Consider the following 20,710-nt stretch of genomic DNA (forward strand, 5'->3'; position numbering starts at 1 on the left):
CAACTAAATGTGGTGCTGAAAAGTCCTTCTTTGTGGAAAAAGCAATGTCCCAATTGCAAAATAGAGATTTATTGAATAAGTTATTTTCTTTACTCATCCAATTTTAACAAAGCAAATTAACAGCTGCAGTTATTCCAAAAGGAGTGATAAATTCCTGTGCAAGTACTTTGCAATTCTTTTTAACAGAAGGTTTTTTTTCCCAAGAATTCAAGGAAGGTATTCTTTCTGTTCAATCAATGTAAATTAGTATTAAACTCTCACCCTCTGTGTGACAACACCTATAATACTTTTAACATACTAAATGTATTACACGGGAATTTAGTACTGAGCCACATAGGAGATATTAGGACATATAACCAAAAACCTAACCAAAAAAGTGATTTTTTTTTAATGACTGATTTAAAGGTGGAGAGATTTAACATGGAAATTTCAGAATTTTAGACCAAGAGAACTCAAGATGGATTCACTCGTCCATTGAACCTGCCCATATGACCATTGAACTGGTCATAGATCTGAGGCTCATAGGGTTGGAAGAGGTTGCAGAGGTAGGAGGGACAAGTTTGTAGAAGGTATTGGTAATGAGGATCACTATTTTAACATGAAGAAATAGCTGGACTTGAAGCTTATGTAATCTATTGGTTGATGAGCAAACAGGAGTTATTGCACGTCAGGACACAGGCAAAAGTTTTATTACAATGTTTAGGTGTTGTGGTAGAGATGGAAATTTAATTAGAAAGATGCAAACAGAGTCATGGAAAAAAAAAGACTGGGCAGCAATACCCCATTAAAAGAATCAGAAATATATAAACATGGGAGTCAGGAAGATAAATTTGGTGGTCAGCAGTGATGAAAATCAAAGCAAGTGGATATCATGGAACTTTAAAGGTGAAGGTGAGAAAAGAGAAAAAGGGAGAACAAATAATGAGAGATATTAAAGACCATGAAAGATGTGGTTTGGGAGAAGATTTGATTTGGTGGGCAAGAAAAAGAAAGTAGTAGAAGCAGCTGAACATTAAGGCTCAATCTTAGTAAAACAAAACTCTAAGGGAGTGTAGACAGGAAGAATTTATTGAGATGGATGGCACTTTGGAAAATAAGCCAGCCTTTATATTAATTTTGTAGGCAAGGTACAGATCTGAGACAAGAGAAGACTCTCTGGGAGAGAAGCTCTTTCAAAGATAATACCGACTTGCAACCTTCCTACTTTGTCATTTTTGCATTTAAAAATCTATTTGGCAATGTGCCAATCCAGAACCATACTGCAGAATTTAGAATTTTGTTCAATGAAATGAATTATCCTCCATGCTGTCTGCACTCTGTTTCAAAGTCACCCAGACCCTAAAATCCAATTTACATTACAGATTTTGCATCAACAAAATGCCAAAATGACTTTATGCCAAGGATAAGCTTGTGTGAATGCAACAGAAGAAGGTAAACAGAGATGCTTTAGAAGCGTAGCCTGCAAGGAGCAAAAACAAACCTGGAAAATGTCAACAAAGCCAATAGCCAACGGCAAAAGATCAAAGACAGGAGGTACAAGTACTGCACAGAACGAGAATGATAAGACCGGGGTCCGAAAACCTGACACGGTGTTATGGAGAGTCTGAAAGTGGAGAAAATGAATTTAATGTCCACATGAAGCATCAGAAACAGCTGAAGGGTCCAGCGACAGGCACCTCCTATATCATACTCATTGGGTTAACAGTACGGTTCCTTTATTATCGTTTGGGCAAAATACTAAATAAATGACAACTAAAATCAGCAAACAGCACCCGTGTTTACTCACCAGTAAAAGTTCCAGTCTTCATCAGTAGAAGTCTGACTCCAACCCCTCTTCTCAAAATTATTCACAAGCACCGATTTTTCGATGTCTGTCACCCACTTTACTTTCCCGGCCATACGTTCGATGAATTGAAAAAGAATAGTTAAGTTAATGAATAAAATCTGCAATGCTGGAAGACATTGACTGTGAGGCAAGACAGTTTGACAACTCGCCTCAATCAGACTGAGGAAATCTTACAGTCAAACCTTCACGGCCTGTGCGCTCTGTCAGCGCGCATGCGTATCAATGAACAGCCCCGAAAGGGGGTGAATGACGCGCGTGCGCACTAGACCGCCCCTGCGCGTGTGTCAAGCGCCTGCGCGATCGCCTGACATCATGGGAATTGTAGTTTCCTTTCGTATCCCTGCCGTGTTTGACGTCCTGATATTACTCATGGGGTGGAGCGATGACGTTTGCCGTAGTAACCTGGTGGTGAGCTGCGGCTCCTGCCGTCGTGTGGAGCAGTGAGTATATCAACCATCAATAGCAGCGTCAGAACAGTGACTGTGCACTTTTCACTTTGCTTTTATTTATAGGGAATTATGATGCCAAGATGAGCCAGATTTCTCAGGTCTGAAATTAGCAGATAGCTGAGATGGCGTTAGTCTGTCACATATTCCAGTCTATTTATGCTCTGCAATACGGAATACACATTATTTACTTTGATATAATTTTACAGGTATTTCTGTATTTACGGTTTTTTTCATTGTTATTTCCAAGACAGTGACCACATTTCAAATGTTCCAAGTTATGAGCACAGATATGAAAGATAGAAACGTTGCCCTTGTTAGCAGGATTAAATAAAAACAGGAGGGTATGGTTTTAAGGCAAAGGGCAAGAGATATGGGGGTAATTTGACAAAACTTTTATTCGCTAAGCACGGTGGCTCAGTGGTTAGCATAGCTGCCTCACAACACCTTGGGTTCCAGCCTTGGGCGACTGTGTGTGTGGAGTTTGCACATTCTCCCCATGTCTGTGTGGGCTTCCTCCCACAGCCCAAAGATGTGCAGGTTAAGTGGATTGGCCATGCTAAATTGTCCAGTAGTGTCCTGGGATGTGCAGGATAGATTAGCCATGGGAAATGCAGGGTTTCAAAGGTGGAGTCAAGGCTAGGTCTGGATGGCATGGTCTTTGGAAGGTCGGTGTCTATTTGTTAGGCCAAATGGCCTACTTCTACACTGTAGGAATTCTGCAAGGTTTTCACCAAAAGAAGGTCCCTGGATGATGCCTTCCATATTTATTGGAAACAATGGATAGTAAGACTGAATTGCATGTACAATTGCCAAAATATCTATTATAGACATATGGCTCAGAACTGAGGGCATTCTGGCAAAGTTTGCAGACAATATAAAGTTAGGTAGAGGGACAGGTAGCATTGAGGAGGTGGGGAGGCTGCAGAAGGATTTGGACAAGTTAGGAGAGTGGGCAAAGTGGCAGTTGGAGTACAATGCGGGAAAGTGTGAGGTCATGCACTTTGGTAAGAAGAATAGAAGCATGGACTATTTTCTAAATGGGAAGTAAATTCAGAAGTCTGAAGTGCAAAGAGACTTGGGAGTTCTAGTCCGATATTCTCTCAAGGTAAACGTGCAGATTGAGTCAGTAGTTAGGTACGGCGAAGACAGTGTAGGCAATTATTTTGAGAGGACTTGAATATAAAAGCAGGGATGTACATCTGAAGCCCTAAGGGGCTCAAAACTGCACACAACTCCAAATGTGGTCAGACCAGGGCCTTATATCTCAAGAAGGATGTAATGGTCCTGAAATGGGTTTAGAGGAGGTTCACTAAAATGGTGCCAGGAATGAAAAGCTTAACATATGAGGACGTTCTGGGATCATACTTGATGGAGTTTATAAGGATGAATTGGACCTAATTGAAACTTACAGAATACTGAATGGCTTGGATGTTGAGACAATGGTAGGAAAGACTAGGACTTGAGGGCACAGCCTTAGAGTGAAGGGAAGACTTTAGAACGGAGATAAGGAGAAACATCTGCCAGAGAGTGGTGAATTTGTGGAGTTCATTGCCACAGAAGACTGTGGAGACCAGGTCATTGGGTGTATTTAAGATGGAGATAGATTCTTGATTGTCAAGGAGATCAAGGTTTATTGGGAAAAAGGGGGAGAAAAGGGTTGAGAAGCTTATCAACCATGATTGAATGGTGGAGCAGACTCAATGGGCTAAATGGCCTAATTTCTGCTCGTATGTCTTATGGCCTTATGGAAGGGCAGGGACTGGCAGCTTAATGTTCCACAGTATAAATGCTGGATATAAGTTTGCTCGCTGAACTGGAAGGTTTGTTTTCAGACGTTTCATCACCATACTAGGGAACGTCGTCAGTGACCCTCTGGATGAGGCACTGGTGGTATGGCCTGCTTTTTTCGATTTGTGTTTAGGTTTCCTTGGGTTAGTGGTGTCATTTCCTGCTCTTTTTCTCAGAGGGTGGTAAATGGGATTCAATGTGTTTGTTGATGGAGTTTCGGTTGGAGTGCCATGCTTCTAGGAATTCTCTGTTTGGCTTCTCCTTGGAATGGATGTGTTGTCCCAGTCATTTGGTGTCCTTCCTCATCTGTATGTAAAGATACTAGTGAGAGAGGGTCATATCTTTTTGTGGCTAATTGATGTTCATATATCCTCGTGGCTAGTTTTCTGCCTGTTTATCTAATGTAGTGTTTAAGTTCTTGCAAGGTATTTTGTAAATGACATTAGTTTTGCTTGTTGTCTGTATAGGGTTTTTCAAGTTCATTAACTGCTATTTTAGTATGTTGGTGGGTTTGTGGCTATCATGATGCCAAGATGTCTGAGTAGTCTGGCAGTCATTTCTGAGATGTCTTTGATGTAGGGGAGAGTGGCTAGGGTTTCTGGGCGCATCTTGTCTGCTTGTTTGGGTTTGTTGCTGAGAAATAGTATCTTTACATAGAGATGAGGAAGGACACCACTTCCAAAAGTTCAAGTTCTAAATTGGAGGTCGGCAAGATTTTTCAAAAGCTGATTTTGAGAGGCTATTTGCAGGTCAAAGGACAGTTAGAAAGTGGGAGGCCTTCAAAAATGAGTCAACAAGAGTCCAAATGCACTATGTTCTTATTGGTGTGAAAGGCAAGGCTGGTAGGTATAGGAAATGCTGGATGACTGAAGAAATTGAGGCTCTGGTTAAGAAAGAGGAGGTGGAATCTGGCAAGTGTAGATAGCTGGAATTAAGTGAATCTCTTGAGTATAAAGGCAGTAGGAATATACTAAAGAAAATTAGGAGGGCAAATAGGGGATATGAGCTAGCTTTGGCAATTAGGGTTAAAGAGAATCTAAAGAGATTCTACAGGTGAGATCCCAGAAGACTGAAAAATAGCCAATGTTCTCCCATTGTTTAAGAATTCAGCAGGTATAATCCAGGAAATTAGAGGCTTGTGAACCTCATGAGCGTAGCAGGGATTATCAGGGACAAGATCTATATGCATTTATAAACAAATTGACTGACTTATTAGTGATAGTATGGTTTTGTGTGCCTCACTAAATTGAAAGAGTTTTTTGAGGAGTTGATGAAAATGATTGAGGGAAAAGTTGATGTCTACATGGCCTCATAGCAGAATGATACAAAAGGTGAAGTCACATTGTATTAGGGGTGAGCTGGCAAGATGGATACAGACCTGGTTTCGTCATAGACAGAGGGTAGTGGTGGAATGGAGAATTGTGACTAGTGATCTTCTGCAGGGATGACTGCTGGGACCCCTGATCACGATCTACATAAATGGTTTGGAGGAAAACAGCTGGTCTAATTAGTAAGTTTGCAGATGATACAAAGATTGGTGGAGTTGTGGATAATGAGGAGGATCGTCAGAGGATACAGCAGGATATAGATCAGTTGGAGGCACAGGCAGAAAAATGGCTAACGGAGTTTAATCTGGACAAATGTGAGGTATTGCATTTTGGAAGGTCAAGTACAGGTGAAAATTATATAGTGAATGGAAGAACCTTTAGGAGTATTGATATGCAGAGAAATCTGGTTGTCCAGGTCCATAGACCACTGAAGGTAGCAGCGTAGGTAGGTAAGACAGTAAAGTAGACCTATGGCATACTTGCCTTCATTGGAAGGGGCATTGAGTGTAAGGATAGAAAAGTTATGCTGCAGATTTATAGAAGTTTAGTTAGGCCACACTTGGAATATTGCATACAGTTCTGGTCACCACACTACCAAAAGGATGTGGGTACTTTGGAGAAGGTATAAAAAAGGTTTACTGGGATGTTGCCTGGTATGGGGGATTTTAGCTATGAAGAAAGGTTGGAAAGACTGAATTTGTTTTCACTGGAACACAGGAGATTGAGGGGTGACCTGATAAAAGTTTGAGTTTGTGAATGGCATGGATAGAGTGGAAAGTATGAGGTTTCTTTCTGAGAGTGGAGGGGTCAATTTAGGAGACACCAGTTCAAGGTGTGGAGTGGGGGGGGGGGGGGGGGGGGGGTTTAAAAGTGATGTGCGAAGCAGGTTTTTCACACAAAGGGTGATGAGTGCCTGGAACATGCTGCCAGAGGAAGTGGTGGTATGACAGCAACATTCAAACGCACCTGGACAGATACATGAATAGGAAGTGAACTGAGGGATATGGATCCTGTAAGTGAAGACAGTTGTGGTATGGAAGGACAAAATATGTCAGTGCAGGACTGGAGTACCGAAGGGCCTGCTCCTATGCTGCATTGTTCTTTGTTAATACATTAAGGGAAAAAGAGTAACCCTGAAGAACATTGGGTCCCTTAAAGATCATCAAATTGCTGTGTGGAATATTAACACAAAATACTTAGAGTCATATGTTTAGTATTTACTGTGGAGAAGGATCTGGAAGCTAGAGAACTTGGAGAAATAATAGTGCTATCTTGAAAAGTGTCCATATTGTAGAGAAGGTGATGCTGGATGTCTTAAAATACATATAGATGGATAAATCTCTGGGACCTGATCAGGTGTATCCTAGTACTTTGTGGGAAACCAGGGAAGTGATTGTCCTTCAGGGAGGGAAACTTCCATCCTTACCTGTGTGTGGCCTACATGTGACTCCAGACCCACAACAATATGGTTGATTCTTAACTGCTATCTGGGCAATTAGGGTTGGGCAATAAATGTTGGCCTAGCCAGTGACATCGTTATCACATGAATGATTTTTAAAGACAAATTGGTCCAAAGGACCTATTTCCATGCTGTACAACTCAATGACTCTATGATTAAGAGAAACAGTCTCAAATTCTCGATTACTCATCAATGAAGCTGTTCTTGTAACTTTTTTCTGCACCCTCACCAATGCCTTCATATCCTTCATTTTCAAAACTGAATATGTTCGCCAGCTGAAGATGAACCGGGATCCTGTAGAAGTTTAATATTATCTTTTTGCTGTTGTGTTCTGTGCCCCTACGAATAGAGCCTGTGATAATCTATGCTTTGTTAAGCATTTGCCTAACCTGTCTTGCCACCTTCAATGACTTATGCACATGTACAAACAGGTTCTTTAGAATTGTGCCTTGATGGTATTGTTATCACCATATGTTTTTCCACCCAAAATGAATCACTTCACACTTGTGTGCATTGAATTTCATTTCCTACCAGTATATGTTTTCCACTTCTAGTCAATAGGTTTTTGATGGGGCGGCTCAGTGGTTTTTACTGCTGCCTCACAGCACTGGAGACCTGGGTTCAATTCCTGCCTCGGTCAACTGTCTGTGTGGAGTTTGCACATTCTCCCTGTCTGCGTGGGTTTCCTCCCACAATCCAAAGATGTGCAGGTCAGGTGAATTGGCTATGCTAAATTGCCCATAGTGTTAGGGGAATGGGTCTGGGTGGATTACTCTTCGGAGGGTCGGTGTGAACTTGGGCCGAAGGGCCTGTTTCCATACTGTAGGGAATCTAATCTAACCTCATACCATTCTCCTGTTCACAGTTCATAATCCTTCCAAGTTTTGTATTATCTGCAAACATTAAAATTGTGCCCGTTTCACAAAGACACCTAGGTCACTGATATTTTTGAGGATAACCAAGGATCCCAACACTGTCTCTGGGGAACTCTGCTACAAACCTTCGTCCAGCCCAAAACAAAACCATTAACCACTATTTTCTGTTTCCTGTTATTCAGCTAATTCTGTATCCATGTTGCTACTGTACCTTTTACCATATGAACCATAAGTTTGCTTCCATGTCCATCTATGGCATTGTATTGAATGTGTTTGGGAAGTCTACACACACATCAACTGCATTGCCCTTGAAAGCCTTCTGTTACCTGATCAAAAATATCTCCAGCCAGTTTTACAAACACATTTCGGACAAAAGTGTAACTAGGGGGAGAATAAGGCCCCTCAAAGATCAGCAAGGCGGTCTTTGTGTGGAGCCCCAGAAAATGGGGGAGATACTAAACGAGTATTTTGCATAAGTATTTACTGTGGAAAAGGATATGGAAGATATAGACTATAGGGAAATAGATGGTGACACCTTGCAAAATGTCCAGATTACAAAGGAGGAAGTGCTGGATGTCTTGAAGTGCATAAAGGGGGATAAATCTCCAGGACCTCATCAGGTGTACGCTGGAACTATGTGGGAAGCTAGAGAAGTGATTGCTGGGCCTCTTGCTGAGATATTTGTATCATCGATAGTCACAGGTGAGGTGCCGGAAGACTGGAGGTTAGCTAACGTGGTGCCACTGTTTAAGGGTGATAAGGATAAGTCAGGGAACTATAGGCCAGTGAGCCTGACATCGGTGGTATGCAAGTTGTTGGAGGGACAGGATGTACATGTAATTGGAAAGGCAAGGACTGATTAGGGATAGTCAACATGGCTTTGTGCGTGGGAAATCATGTCTCACAAACTTGATTGAGTTTTTTGAAGAAGTAGCAAAGAGGATTAATGAGGGCAGAGTGGTAGATGTGATCTATATGGACTTCAGTAAGGCGTTCAACAAGGTTCCCCATGGAGACTGGTTAGGAAGGTTAGCTCTCACGGAATACAGGGAGGACTAGCAATTTGGATACAGAACTGGCTGAAAGGTAGAAGACAGAGGGTGGTGGTGGAGGGTTGTTTATCAGACTGGAGGCCTGTGACCAATGGAGTGCCACAAGGATCGGTGCTGGGCCCTCTACGTTTTGTCATTTACATAAATGATTTGGATGCGAACATAGGAGCTACAGTTAGTAAGTTTGCAGATGACACCAAAATTGGAGGCGCAATGGACAGTGAAGAAGGTTAGCTCAGATTATAACAGGATCTTGACCAGATGGGCCGAGAAGCGGCAGATGAAGTTTAATTCAGATAAATGCGAGGTGCTGCATTTTGGGAAAGCAAATCTTAGCAGGTCTTATACACTTAATGGTAAGGTTCTAGGGAGTATTGCTGAACAAAGAGACCTTGGAGTGCAGGTTCATAGCTCCTTGAAAGTGGAGTTGCAGGTGGATAGGATAGTGAAGAAGGCATTTGATAAGCTTTCTTTTATTGGTCAGAGTATTGAGTACAGGAGTTGGGAGGTCATGTTGAAGGTGTACAGGACATTGGTTAGGCCACTGTTGGAATATTGCGTGCTATTCTGGTCTCCTTCCTATTTGAAAGATGTTGTGAAAGATTTACAAGTATGTTGCCAGGGTTACAGGAATTGAGCTATAGGGAGTGGCTGAACAGACTGGGGCTGTTTTCCCTGGAGCGTCGGAGGTTGAGGGGTGACCTTGTAGAGGTTTATAAAATCATGAGGGACATGGATAGGATAAATAGGCAAAGTCTTTTCCCTTGCGTCGGGGAGTCCAGAACAAGAGGGCATAGGTTTAGGGTGAGAGGGGAAAGATATAAAAGAGACCTAAGGGGCAACTTTTTCACACAGATGGTGGTCCGTGTATGGAATGAGCTGCTAGAGGAAGTGGTGGAGGCTGGTACAATTGCAACATTTAAGAGGCATTTGGATGGGTATATGAATAGGAAGGGTTTGGAGGGATATGGGCCGGGTGCTGGTAGGTGGGACTAGATTGGGTTGGAATATCTGGTCGGCATGGACAGGTTGGACCGAAGGATCTGTTTCCATGCTGTACATCTCTATGACTCTTAAGTACAATTTTTCCTTAAGAAATCCATGTTGGCTTTTCATTAAATAAACAACATTTATCCATGTAATTAATTATATTCTGAATTATTGTTTCTAGAACTTCATCCACCACTGAAGTTAAGTTGACTACCCTGTAGTTGTTATGCTTGCCTTGTGAATCTTATTCAAAAAGATCATTATGTTTACAATTTTCCAGAGCTTTGACACCACTTCCGGGTTTAAAGAAGAATGAAGAATTATGGCCAGTACTATTGCAATTTCCACTCTAATTATTTTCAGTATCTTTGGATGGATCACATCTGGTTTTAATGCCTGATCAACTTTTGTGTAAAATAGTCTATCGAATACCACGTCCTGATCAATTTTAAATCCTTCTACTGTCTGACTTGTCTCCTTTTTCATCATGATCAGGGCAGCATTTTCTTGGTTAGGACAAATGTTGGGTATTCATTTAATACTTTAGCTCTTCCCTCTGCCTCCATGTGTAATTCTCTTTGTTGGTTCCTAACTGGCCCTACTCTTCCCTTTACTATCCTTTGTCTTTGTGTATGTCATTTGCTATAATCTTTTGCTATAAATTCTGTGGGTGATGGTCCTGTTCCACACCTACCTGATTATGGAACAGCGCTCCAAAAGCTAATGCTTCCAAATAAATCTGTTGGACTATAACCTGGTGTTGTGATTTTTTTTTAACTTTCTCCACCCCAGTCCAACACTGGCTCCTCCATATCATGGCTTTCTTCAGTATGACAGTGCCCTCCTTCATCAGTACTGATTCCTACACCTTTTCTTCCTTTTGTCTTTGCTGAACACCTGTATCCAGGATTATCTAAGGCTCACTCCTGTTTTCTTTGTGACCATTCTCTTTCATAGCTACAATATCATGTATCCACCTGGCAATATATGCCTGTAACTCACTAATCAAAGTAATCCTGATTTAGACTTTATTACTTTCTCCCTTACTCTGATTCTACCAATTAAATTTGCAGTTCTTTATTCTAATGATATTTATGTATTCCGCATTTTTGTGCATCTTGCGATTCCTCTCTGACAATATATCTTAGTTCTCACACCCTTGCTACATTAGTCCAACGCACTAGCAAAAACACACCTCAAGGACTCAGTCCCAGTTCTGTTCAAGTGCAAATCATCTGGTTTATACAGGTGATGTCTTTCTGAGCCACTCACCGGATGTCCTAAATTATAAAGTCCCCCACTCTATTCCAGTCATGCATGCACCAGCTTTAATCTCCTGTTTCTAAACTCTCATTTTTATGAAACTGGGAGTAATCCAGGGAATACTATTGAGATCCTGGTAACTATTTTCCTACCTAGAACTCTTAATAAGGGAAGAGTCACATTAGACTCAAAACACTAATTTTGTTTATCTCACTACAGGTGCTGTTCGACCTGCCAAGTTCTTCTAGCATATTCTGTTTTTATTACATATACTTAACCACTCAGTTTGAAGGATTGTGAAATGAACAATGCAATGTCAGAATAAGGAAATATAACTAGGATAAGTGAATTTGATGTCAAATCAGGTAGAGAAGAGTGATAAAGAAAATTTTAAAATTACTCAGTTGTAATAGTTAATTTTCAGCCAGTAGTGGTTGATAGTAAATAAAATGTGGAGACAGTAGGTCTGCAAATGCTGGAGATCAGAATTGAGAGTGTGTTGCTGGAAAAGCACAGCAGGTCAGGCAGTGAGGAACAGGAAAATCAACTTTCCGGCCCTCTGTTCTTTTCCAGCAACACACACTTAACAAAAGGAAATAAAAGTACTGAGAAGAAATTCTGAAATGTCCATTGCATATTTAGGAGCGAAAACTTTAATACTGTTTTCAATCAAAAAAATGGCAATTTCAATGTCAAATCTGGTACTGAAAGAGAAATAAACAGAGCAAAAAAGTGGGGAAAAAATGTTGGCAAGTCTGGCAGCATCTTTAGAGAGCGAAAGAGTTAATATTACAAGTTTGTTGGTTTTCAGAGCAAAATAAAGATTGGCCTGAGAGAGGGACAAAATGAATTTTTAAACAAATCTCCAATGATAAATCCATAAGTAATGGGACTTTGCTTGTTAAAGTTTTTCAGTTTCTTGTCAAGAGCAATTGCTCAGAAGTCATTAATAATGAACATGGTTTCACAAAGATATTTGTGTTAAAAATTGCTGAAATGAACTCTGGTGAATTTAGCGGAATGAAAATGATGGGGAGGTTAATTTAAGAGTGAGATGTCTTTTTAAGGAAGCCATTGGCAGAACAGCTGAAATCAGGCAGTAGCTTGTGGCAATTCCTAATTAATGAGCTGTCACTTCCAGGCAACAAATTGCTGACCAATTCACATGTTAATAACAACACGTGGAATTCTGAGCCAAAGTTATGATGTTTTCACTGTATGATCATTTTTACTGAAACCTTAATTTCTGCTATGATTGTCTTTGTCAGTATTAGCACCCCTCTTTCCCTCTTTCTTTGTCACTTCTAAAAATTCTAGGGCCTGGAATATTTAGCTCATGGTCTTACCTGGTTTTATCCTAATTTCTTTCATTTGTAACCTGCAAGCTGAATAGGTCTAACTCTGATTTTGTTTTATTTCTAATGTTGCATACATTTGACTCCAGAGCTCTTGTTTAGCCAGCTATACATTCTGGTTGGATTCTTCCTCAACAGGACAGAAACCAATGTCTTTATGGGGAAATTAACCAGAGCTGTAGGCGGGTTTAAGCAAATTCAATGAGTGGAAGTGCATCGGAATGAATCATCGGAAAAAAGGATCATCAAAGACATAAAACACATAAAGGTCTAGGAGAGATGAATAACATTAGAATGGAAAAAGTACTTCTAAGTTAATAGACAGCAAACATGGAAATAATATAAAACTTATTAAGATGAGTTTTGAAATATATGTATGTAAAACTGGTGAGCTGTTGGTACAAGTTACCACATGGGCTTATGACTTGGATCTTTGATGGTCAAACACCAAGTATTACTTTGTACTGAGGTTCTACCTAACCCCAGGTACCAGGTAGTTGGACCATAGCGTGTCACCTGTCCATTGTGGAAAAGTTTGAACAGGAAAGCAATTTCTACCACAGATCTGTTGTTGCAGTGGTACAAAATGTCATCGAAGCCCTGAAGGAATACGGGAAGATCAATCCTTTCCAAAAATCCCCAAGAGCTGTTGGTAGCAAGGGCACTAGCCATCAGATCTATATGAATGCCTACACTATCTGCTCTATCATATATTGCCTTCTAAATACCTAGGGTCATGAAGAGGCTGTCACACACCCCTTTCTGGAATGTGCCTTTTACAGAGCAGATTTGGGAAGAGATGCATGGGGATCTTGTTGAGATTGATTCTGGGACTATTCCTGAGACAGACATCAAGACGAATATCAACTACACATGGAGGACCATCAGCTTGGTGAAAGGTGGTATCTGATCTGCCCAGAACCTCTGGATCATCTCATGCAAAGAGTTGTCCTCGAATGAGTGTTGCAGATTGACACATTTCAAAGTCCAGGACTACATGCGATGGGACACTTTGCACAGTTTGGAAAAGCAATTGTCTGAGCTCTTTCTGCTGTGATATCCTCAGAGTCTGTTAACTTAATAAACGCTTTGTAGCTTGTCACGTTTAGTAAATATTCCAATTTTGCATTTCGATGGAGGCAGCTAAGAGTGTAATGCTTTCGAGTAACCTGATATTTTTATTGTATTTTCTGGAATGTCTGTTGAACTATTTTGTAATACACTTATAGATAACATCTGAATAAAGTATATTTTTGCAAAAGAAAAGCAAAACAGAGACTGCTAAAAGAAAGGGGAAAATGGAAACAGATAGTCCTGAATGCAATGCAACAAAAAAAGAGATGCTGCCAATATCACTAAAAAAGGTAGTAGACAAATTAAATTTGAGAAAGAAGGAAGTACCTAAAAGGGTGACTAGTAGAAAATTCACTGTCTGGGTTGATGTAACCTAACTGGCACAATGGGTCAAATGGCCAGCTTTTGTGTTGGAAGATTCCGAATTGCCCCATGCTGCCCATATGTACTAAGGATGATTTTGTTATCACTTTTTGAATACAACACTCTGTTAGTGAGGCTCTGTATTTTAATATATGGGGTTTTTTCTTTAAAATTGGTTTTACTGTCACTACTTCCTGGAACCTTTTCTGGTCCCGGGTATTTGTCACAGTAAAATTGCAATGAGTCAAATAGCTGGGGCCCCGCCCAAAACTTTGCACTAAGCAGATCTATGAGATATCCGGGGAAGCAGCTATGTAACGCAACTTGCTTACCTGCACTTTAAATTATGCTAGTCAATATTTTACATATTCTTAAGTAAATAAACAATGCAAGGTTTGTGAAGGTTTGTAGCTCAGGTTGAGGTTTAGGGTGTAGGGTGTAGGTTTGCTCGCTGAGCTGTAGGTTGATATCCAGACGTTTCATTACCTGGCTAGGTAACATCATCAGTGGCGACCTCTAAGTGAAGCGAAGCTGTTGTCTCCTGCTTTCTATTTATATCTTTCTCCTGGATGGAGTTCCTGGGGTTTGTGGTGATGTCATTTCCTGTTCGTTTTTTGAGGGGTTGATAGATGGCACCTAGATCTATGTGTTTGAAAAGAAAGCCCTAGAAAACCTCAAAAAAGACAAAAACATTGTTATATTACCTGCAGACAAAGGTCGGCTCATAGTCATCCTGAACAGAAGGGACTACATCGAGCAAGCCAATGCTCGCAGACACCAACACTTACCAACAGGTGGCGCTAGACCCGACTCCACAACTAGGAAACAAAATTACATACCTCCTAAGAAAATTACACAATTCTGGACAATTAAACAAGACGGAATTCCAGAAAATGAAACCCGACGGGCCCAACACCCCACGATTCTACAGACTACCAAAACTCCATAAACCAGGAGCACCCTCAGACCTATAGTCTCACTACCCGGAACACCAACTTACAGACTGGCCAAAGAACTACATACAAGACTGAAATACCTAGTAGAAGAGTCACAGCACTCCATCCACTCCACCCAGGAATTCCTAAAAATTATCAAAAACACCAAAATAGAGGAAGACGAAGCAATGATTTCATTCGGCGTAACAGCACTGTTTACCTCCATCAACATCGACATGGCAAAGGAAACACTTACCACACTTTTAGAAGAGACCATCTCTCTCTCTCACACACACACACACACGCACCAACCACCATCAATCGCATTACCAACGAAAACATCATGAAGCTAGTGGACCTGTGCTTCACCACCCATTTCACTTTCAACAACATAGTCTACAAACAAACCAACGGCACACCCATGGGATCTCCACTATCAGGATTCATAGCAGGAGCAGTAATGCAAAGGCTAGAACAAACAGCCCTACCAACCATCAAACCAAAAATTTGGGTCCACTACATAGATGACACCTTTGTCATCACAAAACGAAACAAGATAGAAGAGACATTTAACATCATCAACAACACACTCACAGGCATAAAGTTCACCAAGGAGGAAGAAACCGACAACAAACTCGCATTCCTGGACGTCACAGTCGAAAGAAAGGACAACGGAGAACTACAAACCTGCGTATACAGAAAACCGACTAACACTGACCAAATACTTAACTACACCAGCAACCATCCCAACACACACAAACGAAGCTGTATCAGAACACTATTCCAACGAGCCACCGCACACTGCAGCACAGATGAACTTCGGAAAACAGAGGAGAACCACCTATACAACGTATTCAAGAAGAACGGATACTCAAAAAAATATAGTGCGCAGATTCCTCAAGAACAAACCACGACAAGCAGACCAACCACAGCCAGAAAGCCTAACCACCTTACCATACATCAAAGAAGTTTCAGAAATGACAGCCAGACTACTAAGACCCCTCGGTATCCTAGTAGCACACAAACCCACCAACACTTTCAAAGAAAAACAGACTTAAAAGACCCAGTACAACCCATGGACAAAACCAACGTCATCTATGAAATTCCATGCAAGGACTGCCACGAACACTACATAGGACAAACAGGAAGAAAGTTAGCCACCAGGATACACGAACACCAGCTAGCCACAAAAAGACACGACCCTCTCTCCCTCGTAGCCCTACACACTGATGAAAAAAAACACCGTTTCGACTGGGACAACTCATCTATCCTGGGACAGGCTAAGCAAAGACATGCCAGAGAATTCCTAGAGGCCTGGCACTCCAACCATAGCGCCATAAACAAACACATCGATCTAGATGCCATCTATCAATCTCTTTAAAAAACGAACAGGAAATGACGTCACCACAAACCCAGGAACCCCATCCAGGAGAAAGATATAAATAGAAAGCAGGAGACAACTTCTTCCTTCACTTGGAGGTCGCCACTGATGATGTTACCTAGCCAGGTAATGAAACATCTGGATATCAAACCTACAGCTCAGCGAGCAAACCTACACCCTAAATAAACAATTTAATCTCTGTGACAATGCCGCAGTCCCTCTCTAATAGACGCAGGCGTCAATCTGTGTTGAGATAGACAAATCAATAGCGCAATTTCTGTCAACATAACTATACAGACATTAGGCTCCATTCTAAAAAAAATGTCCACCGGGCAGGGTATCTTTGGAATGATGCCTTCTTGTCTGTTTTTCTACCGAAGTGCATACTTTTACACATGATGTATGATATTCAATTTGCCATGTTCTAGTCTAATCAGTTGGTCTGTTAATACTCCTTCGTCACAATTTGTGTTTCCATCCACTTTAGTGTCATAAGCCTTTTGAGGGAAATAATCGTAGATTTCTATGGTCCTTTGTGTGAAAGTGCTTCCTAGTTTCACTCCTGATTGTGCACTTTTCCTTTGATTGGAAAATTCAAAACAAATAGTTTTTTTATCTACTTTGAAACATTTCAAACACCTCAATCACTGTTAACCTTTGAACTCCATAGAGCACAATCCATTTCTATTTAACCTGACTTCACAATTTAACTATTCAATGTTGATTACAACTAAGATACTTAATCATTAAAATTTGAATTGTTCGTATTTCTAGTCCAGAATAATTCTCAAGCCTAATTACGAGCAAAGGAAATGTTTACTATTTTTAAAAGCATTTTCTTTAAAGATTTTTGTGGCGCAGTAATGTCCCTAGCGCTGGGTCAGAAGGTTCGTATTAAACTCACATCTGCCCGATGTCTGAACACCCAAATTCTTAAAAAATACTTTATCTTATAATGTTCTAGATTTGGAGAGTCGAGCAAATATTATAGCGGATAAATGCAGAAATACTTACAGGGACTTTAACGAGGTGCTGAACGGCCAGTCCGTTTAATGCATCTTTTAATTGCCAAATAGTTTTGCCGTATGAAATAACTTACTAAGGAAACGACTGCAGTGCAATTGTTGGTATCGAATGTGACCAGTGTGTATGTGTAATATATATATATATAATATGTAATATATTCATGTAATATTTGTGTTCAAGGAATATTAAATACATGAACATTTTGGGATTTTAATAATTTTACATTGTTTTCCGATGACTATTGGTTTGTTATTGTGATTTGTGTTGCATCATGAGCTGCTTTATTCATTGCTGGCTTGAAGCAGGAAGAATCTTTCCTGATACACAAGGCTCACCCAGCCCCTGGATTCTGTGTGTTCTATCCGTAGCCAATGAGGACTCCCCTGTACTCTGTTGACCAATCACAGGTGGTCAGCAGTTGCGTGCCTGGCCTCTGGCCAATCGGCACATTTGATAGTGTTAGGTTGCGGCGAGGAGACTGAGCGTTGGAGGAGGAGGAGGAGGAGGAGGGGAGGGGGAAAGGCCCGGTCGTGGTGGTCCGCCTCTGCATGCGGCTCCTCGGTATTGCTGTCAACTCACCATCCCGCCTCTCCATTACACGTCATTAGGCAAAAGACTCGGCTCTGAGGCGGGCGAAGCCGAGCGGCAGGGGAGCGCTCGGTCTTGGCTGACCGGCCGGTTGGCCGGCAAACGAGGAGGTAAACAGACTTGGACAGGTACAATCGGTCTTCAGGGGAATGTTCCCCGTAATGTCTAGTGATTGAACCTTCATTTCCTGTATCGCGTTGCGCAAACCGCTTTGGTCAAACTATGGATGACAAATTGTGAGGAGCAGCCTCTGAATAGTCAGTGTCCGCACCATGCAAGCCGGTTTATCTTAAAAGAGTGGCATTGTTATTTAGGAAATCTGATAAAGCTTTATATCTGAAGGAATTGGATTGTGTTTGCACTGGCAGTGGTCACATTTTTACTTTGTCGTTGGACTTTTAAGCTGTTTTGTATTAATTTTTAAATGCGTTTTCAGTACGATTGTAATCCATAGATAAATTGAATACAGTTTTTCAGGGCAATCCAAATTTTATACGTCTTACTAAGTTTGATCTACAAGTTTTGTGTGCAGTCCTAACTAAAGAGGGGTGGTAAATTCATTTCCTCGAAAGAAAGTATTACAATGGATTTATAATACAACTGAACAGCCTTCATGATACTGCCATCATTTCATCACACTAACATCCTCCACTTCGTAGAATCCCTACACTGTGGAAACAGGCCCTTTGGCCCAACAAGTCCACGCAGACCATGATGGCTCACTGGTCAGTAGTGCTTCTTCACAGTGCCAGGGACCAGGATTCGATTCCAGCCTTGGGCAACTGTCTGTGTGGAGTTTGCACATTCTCCCCATGTCTGTGTGGATTTTCTCCAGGTGCTCCAGTTTCCTCCCATAACCTGCACACTTTTGGATTATGTGAATTGGCTGTGCTAAATTGCACAGTGTTCAGGGATGTGTAAGTTAGGTGCATTAGTCAGGTGTAAATATGGAGAAGAGAGGGATGGGTCTGGGTGCGTTACTCTTTGGAGGATTGGTATGGACTTGTTGGGCCAAAGGGCTTGTTTCCACATTGTAGGAATTCTATGATACCCTAATACTCTACATTTCCCCTGACTAATGCATCGAACTTACACATCCCTGAACACTATGGGGAATGTAGCTTGGCCAATTCACCTAACCAGCACATTTTTGGACTGTAGCAGGGAAGCACAGCATCTGGAGGAAACCCACTCAGACACAGGGAGAATGTGCAACCTCCATCTACAGTCGCTGTCCTGAGGCTGGAATTGAACCTGGGTCCCTGGTGCTGAGGCAGCAGTGCTAACCACTGAGCCCCCGTGCTGCCCTCTTCTGTAAATTTCAGCTCCCCTGAATCCATAGCTCTTGGCTGTTGCCACAATAACCAACGTGGATTCCAGTTAAGTGTTCAATTTTTGTCTTTAGTCTTATTCCCCTCTTCATTAGCAACATGCCTTTAAAATTTGCTTTTGTCTACAATACGAGATCTTCCTTACTTGTCATAAATTATGGCTTTCAGTTGTCTCGACCACCCTCTCTAAGTCACTTTCTCTCTCTGATTTTTTTAATATACATCTTTAAATGTCCTTTTTGAAATTTTTTTATTCTACCTAGACTTCTATGACTTTTCCAACCTCTCTTACCATAGGCTAGTCTCCATAAGTTGTTTATCTGGCCTAGGTAAGTGGGACAGTTTATGCCTTTAAAATTAATACATGTTGCTGTGCATATAGACTCCAATTAAATCCTCGCTTTCCACTTCCATGCAGACACTGCATTATCACAAACATACTGCTTCAGCAGGGTTAATGAGTGCTGATTGAAATGAATATTTGTCGTTTCTTTTTGTTATATGGCTGTGGAAACATTTGCAGTGTGATGCACATTATCCATCCATGTAGTAGCTTCAGCTAATGCACTGGTTATGATGTCACCAGGAATATACCTCATCAGGCAAAAGGTTACTATGTTAGTAGTCTGTCGATATTAACGGTCTCAACTTGAGCTGTTGGGGTGTTCCACTTAGGTGAATGGTCATTTGTTCCTTGCTTGGCCTAGCCTCAAGTGGCTAAAGATTAAATCTGCACAATCTGAAGGTTGAATTGTGGATCTTAACCACAATTGTTGCAGTTGGTAGTTCCTGCAGTCAGCCAGGATATGGTTCATTACAAGATTAGTTTTGGTTTGCCAGGTGTGGAGTGTGCTCTATTGGTAATTATAGGATATTTGACAGATACTTGGATTTTTTTGAGATCCTTTACCAATAGTTCGGCTTTGCTAGTTATCATCTAGTGTTTTTGAGGAAGATATCTACAGGGAAGACATCAGAAGTTTTCATGTTTGCTCGTACTGTAAGCCAATTAAACTTTGGTTTTGAAGTTTAAGACAATTATCTAGCTCTTCTCAGAGATGGATATCAACTTTTTTTAATGGCACATCCTCAGTCAGGTTAAGTCAACTTGGGGCAGTGAAGCAGTGCATAGTGATGACTGTGCTGCTCAAGGTGGTACCTGCCAATTTCTGAGTTTAACCCTCAGTCATAGAGCATGGAAACAGACCCTTTGGTGCAACTCCTCCATGCCAACCTAATCTAGTCCCATTTGTCAGCACTTGGCCCATATCCCTCCAAACCTTTCGTATTCATATACCCATCCAGATGCCTTTTAAATGTTGCAGTTGTACCAGCCTGCTGCACTTCCTCTGACAGGTCATTCCACACATGTACCACCGTCTGCGTGAAAAAGTTGCCCCTGAGGTCCCTTTTATATCTTTACCCCTCACCTAAATCTATGTCCAGGGATGTACAGGCAGGTGTAGAGGCATAGGATAGCGATCTGGGTTTGGGCCAGATTCAGAGTATCGATGCAGACTTATTAGAGTCATAGTCATACAGCATGGGAACAGATCCTTTGGTCCTCTCAGTCCATGACAACCGGGTTCCCAAAATAAACAAGTCCC

At 41.3% G+C, this 20,710-nt stretch overlaps 2 protein-coding genes across 5 annotated transcripts in view; one reads left to right on the forward strand and one right to left on the reverse strand.

The window, feature by feature from the left end:
• The window catches only part of LOC122563273 (polyglutamylase complex subunit TTLL1-like), a 49,221-nt gene extending 31,780 nt beyond the window's left edge, over positions 1-17,441 (reverse strand). The window contains exons 1-2 of one of the 2 annotated variants that reach the window (XM_087973666.1): positions 17,173-17,441; positions 1,787-1,886 (exon numbers count right to left, since the gene is read on the reverse strand). Coding sequence is in view for 1 of the 2 variants with exons in the window: in XM_043716955.2 (XP_043572890.1) it covers positions 1,787-1,899 (113 nt within the window). In the remaining variant the exon portion in view is untranslated. Of the gene's footprint in view, positions 1-1,786; positions 2,457-14,174; positions 14,260-17,172 lie in introns of those variants that run through there. The other variant, XM_043716955.2, reaches the window with a different exon arrangement.
• A 271-nt stretch (positions 17,442-17,712) lies between these two features.
• LOC122563274 (bcl-2 homologous antagonist/killer-like) overlaps positions 17,713-20,710 on the forward strand; it is a 44,719-nt gene continuing 41,721 nt past the window's right edge. For 2 of the 3 annotated variants that reach the window (XM_087973662.1, XM_043716957.2), the window contains exon 1: positions 17,713-17,900. The gene's annotated coding sequence lies outside the window, so the exon portion shown is untranslated. The remainder of the gene's footprint in view (positions 17,901-20,710) is intronic. The other variant, XM_087973663.1, reaches the window with a different exon arrangement.

The sequence above is a fragment of the Chiloscyllium plagiosum genome, unplaced genomic scaffold, assembly GCF_037043375.1.
Source record: "Chiloscyllium plagiosum isolate Xiang-an unplaced genomic scaffold, Cpla_swu_hap1 HiC_scaffold_26, whole genome shotgun sequence".
NCBI classification, from domain to species: domain Eukaryota; kingdom Metazoa; phylum Chordata; class Chondrichthyes; order Orectolobiformes; family Hemiscylliidae; genus Chiloscyllium; species Chiloscyllium plagiosum.